The 9,752-nt window shown below is 39.7% G+C and overlaps 1 protein-coding gene and 1 non-coding gene across 3 annotated transcripts; both read left to right on the plus strand.

Annotated features, from left to right (window-relative positions):
* Nucleotides 1–654: 654 nt before the first annotated feature.
* Nucleotides 655–9,752, plus strand: RBMX (RNA binding motif protein X-linked). 2 transcript variants are annotated; one of them, XM_050901497.1, is made up of 8 exons: nt 655–777; nt 977–1,083; nt 6,620–6,791; nt 7,887–8,003; nt 8,366–8,480; nt 8,593–8,718; nt 8,795–8,898; nt 9,403–9,752. In XM_050901497.1, the coding sequence occupies exons 1-8, from the start codon at nt 669–671 to the stop codon at nt 9,708–9,710; spliced, it is 1,158 nt and encodes a 385-aa protein (XP_050757454.1). In that variant the 5' UTR covers nt 655–668; the 3' UTR covers nt 9,711–9,752. The 2 variants fall into 2 exon arrangements, with proteins under 2 accessions (XP_050757454.1, XP_050757455.1); XM_050901498.1 differs by having other exon boundaries at nt 8,810–8,898.
* Nucleotides 834–906, plus strand: LOC127019856 (small nucleolar RNA SNORD61). Its single transcript, XR_007766994.1, has one exon. It is a non-coding gene; the product is annotated as a small nucleolar RNA SNORD61 (small nucleolar RNA).

Consider the following 9,752-nt stretch of genomic DNA (forward strand, 5'->3'; position numbering starts at 1 on the left):
TTTTGCCAGGCACTCGGAGGTTTTGCTTTGTCTTCGGCTTTTTTTTTTTCCTCCTTTCCCCCTCCCCTTCCCCCAAGTCCTCCTGCCTTGCCTTAGCCGTGGTCTTGCTGTGTGCAACTGCAGCCATGGTCTGGTATCCGTTCAGGTTGGCACGTTGTGTAGGCCAGGACTTTGGCGTAGTCTCGATGTACTTTAAATAATTCAAAGAATGAGCTTAATTTGGAATATTGGCCCAAGCTGACTTTAATATTTCCGTATTATTTTGAAATAAATTTCTTGAAACATCTATGGCAGGATTTAGAGGCAGGGAGTGCTAGGATTACCATCGAGGGCAAAAAGACAGTATTCACCAACACTACTTGATCTTAAGAGAGTTTTTATCAGTGCTTTGTTCCACTTTTTAAAGTTAACTTCATATATTTGAAATAAACTCTATAATGTGAAGAAGTAACTGAAGGCAGTACTACTAGTTGCTTCAGTCTAAAAATTTTAAATTTTTTTATGTTCTTTATGCCTCATATCTCTTAATTCACATCTTGCTCAAGAAAATGTGCTTGTACTTTTGAGGAAAGAAGTCATTCCATGACGTGGTATGGAAGTCTCTGTTGCAGTCTGATGTTTTGTTAATAACAACCTTATGTTTTTAATAGGTCATTTGCAGAATCAAAATGGTTGAAGCAGATCGTCCTGGGAAACTGTTCATTGGGGGCCTGAACACAGAGACTAATGAAAAAGCCCTTGAGGCTGTATTCGGCAAATATGGACGCATTGTGGAAGGTAAAAAGAAAAACCTTTCTATTTTAAGATACTAAAAAATAAAAAGCAACAACATAGCTGTGATGACTTTTTTGGCATTGATCATCTGAAGTGATGGTGCTTTCATGTCCTCTAAGAAGTTCTGAGCTTAAAAGGTTGAATAAAGGTTAAGTGTTATTGCCTAAATACAGGAAAGGGTAATATGGTTTTATTTCTGCAGTTCTTTTGATGAAAGATCGTGAAACCAACAAGTCCAGAGGATTTGCGTTTGTCACATTTGAGAGTCCAGCGGATGCAAAGGATGCTGCCAGAGATATGAATGGAAAGGTAGGAATTAAGACCAGTTATATGTTGGTGTTGCTACTGACCAGCAGTATTGATCTTTGGGGTAAATTAACTAGTAATAAAAGTTGGAAAGACAGTGGGTTAGAAGATCCTGGAGGCAAGTCGTAACTTTAAATTTGGCAAAATGTCTCTGTCTCCAGGAAGCTGGAATCACTTTCTCCTGATAATGGATTTGACAGTAGAAAGTGAAGTCTGGCTGTCAGTTATACTCTCCTTTTTTTTTTTTTTTTAAAGTGGTGATGGAGGGCTTTTTAATAGTTGGCTCTTCATTCTTGTATGTCTTCTATAATGTTTTGTTTTATCATATTTGAATGCAGTACTGTGTAAATTACACTTTAGGGAAGTGACTTACCTGAAAACTATTAATGGTTCCCTTAACATGGGTTTAATGTGACTTCCCTACTGTGCTGGAGCGTTGATGCGCTATCTGGTAATCTGTAGATAACCTCCTACATTTGTGAGTTGCATCATCAATCTACTTGGCATATATGAGGAACATCTTGCCAGTTAATGTGAAATAGCTTTGCAGTTAGCCAGCAATTGAATTTGCTCGTTTGCACCCTACAATGTAATAATATAACTTTAAGAGGAAATAAAAATTTAATGCATGTGTAATGTCTTTAAAAAGAAAAACCTAGGAATTTGGAGCAAAAGTTCCGAGAGAAATACCAGGATAGCTTGTCAAAGGATTGTAGGCTATTGTGATCTGTGTCTGTTCTGGCATGTGTTTGAAAAGCTAGATGCAAGTTTGCAACTTAATGGTCAGTAGCTCCTTATCTTCATAGAGGTGCTGTCTCTTTAGGCAGTGAAAGCTGTCTTCTCAGTTAACTTGAATTTCAGACTCTGGTCTTCAATGCATAATCTGAACAGTCGTGTTAAGGTCACGCTGCATTGGCCTTTTTCTAAGCAGTGTCTCTGAGATGCCATTCATGTAAGGTCAAGAAGCCTCTACTGATTCTGATTAATTAACACTTGGGATTTTGATAGCTGTTTGTCTTGTTAGCATAAGACATTGAAGTGAAAGAAAAATGTCAGTCATTGCAGTCAGTAAGTAAAGCATAACGAATGTTTGCACTTCGGGAATAAGAAAACGAGCTTGCTATAATGTTCACAGTGAACATTAATAGTAAAACTTCCTTGTTTTATGTTATAGCAGGCTTTCTGCTGGGTATACTTAGTTTCTGGGTGCTTCAGGACAACCTCATGACAATTAGTCTTTCTTTGGAGACTTGCTTCCTTTTTAAACAAGCTAGTAGTTTTTGTCAAGGCAGAGAGTGACAAGTCAGATAATGTCCTTTCTGTACCAGCCTAAACATCCTTAAAGGTGCTTCTTTTATTGAATTTATTTCTCCATTGTGTAGTTTGCTACAGTTCTGAAGACTTGTTTACTGCAGTTCTTAAGCACTGATTTCCTCTGAAGTAGTCATTACATTGAACCCTCACGTAAGGTAACTTGAGGCATCAACAACTAATTGTCAGACTGAAAGGAGTTCAGTCACTAAGTGTTTGTGGAGTGCATCTTTCAAATGAAAATACCTCTGAAAGTAATCACCAACTGTTCTAAATCTTGAATGTTGTGGCATGTGTTTGGTCACATTGGAAACTTTCAGGAAAGTAATGCTTAGTAAGGTAGCTAAATGAGATTGAATGTTTGCGGCTGAGGTAATGTCTATGTGTTCTGGAATGCACAGTCTGCAGCGCTGTCAAGAAATGCTAGAAAGTACCGCCTTGTGGATCATCGTTCTCATGGTTTCTGCCTTCAACACTGCAAATCTGACAGTACCCCCATCTGCTTTGAAATTTGAACAGCGAATATGTATGAAAAGAACATCCTCACTTGGAATTTGGCCTAGAATGACCTTTTTAACATAAACCTTTAGGTGCTGCTGAGTATAGTTCCAGTTCTGTACTGGTCTAGCTTGGTTCGACCATGGATATGAAAGATGTGGAAGATGTTCATGAGGTAGTCTCTCCTCCTCATCTTCAGAAAGCCTTCTGGACAATAAGTACTGCTTGTACCTCAAAAAGACTCCGCATTCAGAGTGACGTTTGAGGCATGCTGTGGGAAGAGATCATTGTAATAAATCAGAACTTGGAGTTTTTCTGTCCATTTGGAAATGATGGATTGGAGCACTCATGAGAATTTCAGGCACTTCAGCAGCAGCAGCAGCAGAAGCACTGTGCAGACAATAGTTTGAGCAGTCTGTAAGGAGTTATTTGACCTGTCTAGCCAGGGGGGAGACTTCTGCATCACCAGCGTGTTGCTTATTCTGTCGTTCCAAAGGAATTCAAAGTTGCAGCCAGTAGAAGAGGCTGACGTAGATTCTGCAAGAGTGAATTTAGATTTGATTTTTCGCCTTGCGAATGTTCGTGAAAAATGTATATCCAACATCTTGCCCCTTTCTGGGTGGGGGGAAGGGAGTTAATTATATTTCATTCTAAAATGGGACAAGCATAGACTAGTCTAAGCTTGCTTGTTGAAGATTAATTTCAGTCCTACAGAAAGAGGTCAGGAGATAATGATTTTGGAGTCGGGGTGGAGATTTTTCACTTAAATTACTTAGTTTGCAGAATTGGATCAGTGTTAGCATGTCTGAGCAGCACAGAAGAAATGTTGAAGTATTTTATCATAGCAAATTACTAGCTTTCTTTAAGAACCACCTTAATTCATGGTAGTCAAGTCTACATCCTGATGTTAATGAAATGCATGTGCTTCTGGACACAAGTGTGAACACTCCCAAGTCTGTAATGGTCATTCTGTGCAGTAGGCTGTTCTCATGATCTTTTGATTTTTAAGTCCTGAGAAGAAAATGGATAATTAAAGAGAGGATATGACCTTAGAGGAAACATCCAGGACAAGCCAAAGGTTTATTTCCAGTGTAGACCTGCCAAGCCAGCTGGACTGTATTAAGAGGTTGGAAGCAAATACTACAATCCAAACAGTCTAAACTGTACTCAGTGCTACAGAAGGTTGTCTTCTAATCAACAGAAAGTGTTTCCGGTTCCTTTGGTGAAGAAGTGATACAGTATGTAGAAGCTCAGCCTGATAAGGAACGATCTTCAGTTCTTGAATATATTTGGTGAAAGGAAGCCCACTTGACGTGCCATCAAGGAACATGCAGAAATGGTGGAGTCACTGCAGCATCAACAGTAAAATGATCCATTGGAGAGGAAAGCCCTATGCGGTGTTAGGTTGCAGTTTCATGCAAGTTTCTGTAACGGTTTCTTCGGAATACTTGATTTCTGCCCCACTCCCAAAACTTTCCAAATTGCATTCATCTTTTCTGTTGGAATGTCAAACAGTTTGCAGGATAGTTCTCTAATTCTGTTTGGTTAAGGTTCCCTGGCTCACCTTACAAAGCTGTAATAGATTGTTCATTCCACATATAGGAATTTTTATGATTGCCAATCTATTATTATCCTTAAATGACTTGTATATTAAATTACTTTCCTGCTTTTTAGCACCAAGGTGACTCCACTTTATGGTGCCCATGTCATACTAAAAATGCTACTGTAACACTCTGAATCAAGGTTATAAACACCAACTAATGAGTGTTCATGTTGGCAGCTGGTACTTTGGGCTCATTGAAAAAAATTCCTTACTCTGAGATGGCTTGTGTGAGTTTTATCTGTTCAGTGAGATGAGACCTTTCTTCTTCGAGCTAAGAATCTATAAAATGAAGTTGTCCCCTCTGCTTTAAAATAGAACAAACTTTGACAAATATCTTCTGGTTAACAAAAAAAAAATAATCTTGGACCTAATGAAGGGTCTTTTTGAACCTTAGGCGTAGCTTTTTAAGACTGCTTGCATAAAGCAACTTCAAAAGAAACCTATCTTTTGCCTAGGTACGATGCATAAGTGCAAGGCAGAAGGAAATAGGAGGAGAAATGATAAGGAAAACTGTACCTCCTACATAAAAAAGAATAGAGCTTGGACCTAGCCTCCAGGTTTTCAGAACCCATGCTAGCAGAAGGGGATGGTGTTTGGTTTCCAAACTTCAAACAAGCTGTCAGGAATCTGCCATGAAATTGAGGACAGCAGTGGTTATGATGGCAAAGCTTAAGGCTTCAAGCCCACTGTTCCTGTTTCGAGAAGGATGACTGAGACAGATGAATGATGATGACAGTAAAATAATATGATACAAACTGGGAAGTTCCAGTGATTAGAGGTACTAATGCTCGCTCCTGGAATGTTTCAGCTTGTCATGCCAAAAGGCTTTTTGAGGAACCTTCCAGAAGTAAAATATTTTTATTAAGTCAAAGCCAAGGCCAGTATTTTGCTAGTATTTCTTAATTTTTTTCCTCAAAATGGATCAAGTTGGACCTGTGGATATACACATAGGTTTTTCAAACAGTAGCTACAACTACATATGGTGGCAGAATACATGAACTACTAAAGTGGATGATTTCAGAGAGGGCTGGATTTTGGTGGAGAACAAAAAAAGATTAAGTACCTCAGTAAAATACTATCAGCAGTTCAGAGTAAGACATTACTAGCAGTCATATTCTTGCTCATTTATTGCAGCAAAGAAGTGGAATAAAAAACACTTCCTGCCTGTATACTTCATTATTTGTCAAAGCAGAGTTAAATATTTAACTGCTAAAAAAGGCAAATAAATCATGTTTGCCAGGATAGATGTGCAGTAACCTAACTTAGGCAGAGCTTGTGATTTTGGCTCTGCTATAATTACCAAATGTGTGGTGTCTGAAAGATTATACAGAAATCTAATTAATTAGGTTGAGTTACTCAATATGTCTTACCACCTGCTCATGTTTGAGGTATAATAGTTGGCTGCAGAGTTCCTGTTATTGCAGGTCTATATTCCAGAAAAAGCTTCCACTTTTTTCCACAAAAAACCCCACACAACAAAACCCCCAAACAAACAAACAAAAAAACCCACAAAGCACCTCCACTCTGGAAAAGCAAGTGAGTAATTGTGACGGTCACCTTTTTTTGAAAACCCAGCTTGAAACAGTAGAAAAGAGGGGTGAATTATCATACTCGGTCTGCTTTGTAGATGCTGAAATTACTTCTAAATACTTCAGTGATCACCGTTTTATCAGGACATCAAGAAAATGTACTAAACGGCCTCCCCATTGCCAGAAATCCCAACTGAAGCTAAGATATCTTCAGCTTAATCCTGTAACTACTGGTGCAGTCCTAGTTTGGTACAAAAGTCCGTGGCAATTGAAAGTAAATTGGACATCATAAATCGTGTTTCATTTACAGAATAAATGACATGGGGCTGCCGTAATCATTGGACACTTGTGTTTTCACTGACAGTCCTTTCTGATGCTGCTCTGTATTTTTTTTCTTCAATACCACAAGAATGAAGTACTTGTAGAAATTAGGCCCAACATGCTGCTGAGTACATGGGGACTAATACTGAAGACTGAAATCAGTTCTAGAGTTGCTCTAACTTTATAAAATGGAAGCCCTATAATAGTGAAGCAAGAGGGGCTTAATTTAAGAAATACAAACATGACTGAGCAGTAAGTAAAGCAGCTTCTTCTTTAGTCATTAGATGGGAAAGCAATTAAAGTGGAACAAGCAACCAAGCCATCCTTTGAAAGTGGTGGTAGGCGTGGGCCGCCACCCCCTCCACGAAGCAGAGGTCCTCCCAGGGGCCTTAGAGGTGGAAGAGGCGGAAGTGGCGCGAGAGGACCACCTTCAAGAGGGAGTCACTTGGGTATGTATTTACCTCTCTCATTATATACTTGGACAACATACAAGACAATCCCATTGGAAGATGACAATAATCCTACTGGAAAAAAAAGTCAAACAGACGAATAGTGCACTCCTTGTTCTTTATTAAAATGATGAAATATGATCTCGGCAGTTTAGTAAAATTTTTGATTAGGCAAGTACACCTTAAGGCTTTCAAATATGAAGATTCCCTTCTACAACTAACACTCCACTTGACTTTTGGCTATGAAAGAAAAGCAAAACTCCTGCCCTGCACGTGAGAAAGGAAGCTTTCTGGTATTCAAGTTGAAAAAGCGATTCTCTTCCACCAGGGAAAGGGAACTGCCTTTCATTCTTACTAGCAAGAGGTCTAAACTTCCTAAATTCTAGGACTGATCCTTCCAGATCATAGTGGGAGTCAGGGAAGCTAAGCCTTGTTTGTTGTTATAAAATAGTAGTGTGTTGAAGCTTTCTGAAGTGGAAGGATAGTATGTTACTTGATACTGGATATTCTTTAACTTAAGAAACAGCTATTTATTCAGAGACTTCAGTATCAAAACAAAACTGTTGCTTAAAAGTAAAAGCAAGCAGCACCTGAGGTATAACAGTAAAAGCTGTAATGCAGAAAAAAACCCCTGGAAATAGTGAAAACTCCTGTCTTGAAGAGTCTGTGTAGTAGGTTCTGCAGACTCTGTAGTGCCTCTGTTCCCTCTCTATGTAGGTTCTTCTCTAGTACATCTTCCCAGGTGGCTCTTGTCTTCTGAGAACAGTAACTTGTTGAGCATTTAAGCTGTGACTGATTAGAGATACAGCTGTCTTTCTCCCTTGTGTCACACCCTGTGGCTTTTGTATAAGTTTTAAAAGACAGTTCTTCACAGGAATTTAGGCTGTGGAAAGTTAACTTGATGGGCTCTCAATTCTGCCAGTAGCATCTAGTAGTGGCCAAAACACAAGAGGAGGCTTTGAGGTCTAATTTTTGAGGTTTACTGTTGATCGCATAGTGGTAATACGAGCGCCTAGGTTATTGTAGTTCAGGCTTTAGGGGCATACAGGTGAATATCACAGAAATAACAAGTTGGTTCATGGCTTATCCTTCTAGGGTCTTCTCGAGGGCCGCTTCCCATGAAGAGAGGTCCACCTCCACGAAGTGGAGGCCCTCCACCTAAAAGATCTGCACCTTCAGGACCAGTGCGTAGCAGTAGTATGGGAGGAAGAGGTAAGGACTTCCTGAATTACTTTGTTGATTAGTCAGCCATAGCACCTTAGTCTTTCTTCAGGAACTGTTGCAAATTCGTAACTTAAATCTGCTGTGGGATAGTGTATTGTTTTTCTAATCTACTGGTTCTCTTCATAGCAATATGGCTTTATAGCTGTTGGGAACAACTTGGTGTGATTTGATGAGAATGTTCCTTCTAGTGCTGCTTATAAAACTGTACAAGCAGAAATGTAAAGGATTATAAATGTAGGCTACAGAGATACTTTTAAATTGCTATAAATAGTCTGCTAATGCTTACTTGCCTTGAGGAGTCTTCTGTGTGGCTAAATGCTAATTAAAAAAATTGGACTGTTTCTCTTAAGCTCCTGTGTCACGTGGAAGAGACAGTTACGGTGGTCCTCCACGCAGAGAACCAATGCCATCACGAAGAGATGTCTACATGTCTCCAAGAGATGATGGCTATAGCACTAAAGATGGGTAAGTTTTACTAATTCAGTTTGGCCTGGTTTTTTTGTTCAGAGAAGGATTTTGATCCCTGATCTTTTGAAGTGTGACACATGGCTAACATCTCAATTTTTGTTCTTTGTAGTTATTCAAGCAGAGATTATCCCAGTTCCAGGGATACACGGGACTATGCGCCACCTCCACGAGACTACGCATATCGTGATTATGGTCATTCCAGTTCACGTGACGAATACCCCTCTAGGGGATATAGGTACCTACTGTTGGATTTTTCTCCCTGTCACTTTATTCTTGCTGTGATCTCACTGATTTGTACTAAGTCTTAGTAGTCTTTCCTCCTATAGTGATCGTGATGGATACGGTGGTGGACGTGACAGAGACTACTCGGATCATCCAAGTGGAGGCTCCTACAGAGATTCATATGAGAGTTATGGTAAGAATCCATTTTGAGGATCATGTAGTAATCTGTACAGGTGTCATGAAATTTGACTTTTACTAGGTTGCTCATGTTTTAGGGGGAAGTGGCACACTTTTTTTTTCCCCTACAGTGAAAGTGCAGTTGTTGGTTATCATTTGATCATCTTGTTAAATAAGCTATAAGCTAAAGAAGCAAAGTCTACAGTTCAGAATTGCAACTATCTCTGGAAAATATGGCTGAGTTTCTTCTCTAAAATAACAAGCTGTTCTGGAATACCCAGTAAAGAGCCTGCCTGAATAAACACCGTCTTCATTCCTTCAGAGTCTTTAAATCCACTCACTGCCTGATATGCAATACCCACTTTAAATACCATTAATGTGGCAGATTATATTAAGAACATCTCGATACATACAAAAGAGTAGCAGTAAACAGTTAAATACAGCAATTCTGTAAATTCAGATTGAAATTGTTATATATAACTTATGGTGTTGCCATATTACCTGACCATTGACCCTGCAGGTAACTCACGTAGTGCTCCACCTGCACGAGGGCCCCCGCCATCTTATGGTGGAAGCAGTCGATATGATGATTACGGCAGCACACGAGATGGATATGGAAGCCGAGAAAGTTACTCAAGCAGCAGAAGTGATGTCTACTCAAGTGGCCGTGATCGTGTTGGAAGACAAGACAGGGGTCTTCCCCCATCCATGGAAAGGGGCTATCCACCTCCTCGTGATTCTTACAGTAGTTCGAGCCGCGGAGCACCCAGAGGTGGTGGCCGTGGTGGAAGCAGATCCGATAGAGGTGGAGGCAGAAGCAGATACTAAAAACACTCTTAAACTTTTGGACCAAGACAGATTACTTCTCAA

Source organism: Gymnogyps californianus, chromosome 9 (genome assembly GCF_018139145.2).
Source record: "Gymnogyps californianus isolate 813 chromosome 9, ASM1813914v2, whole genome shotgun sequence".
In the NCBI taxonomy this organism is placed as follows: Eukaryota; Metazoa; Chordata; class Aves; order Accipitriformes; family Cathartidae; genus Gymnogyps; species Gymnogyps californianus.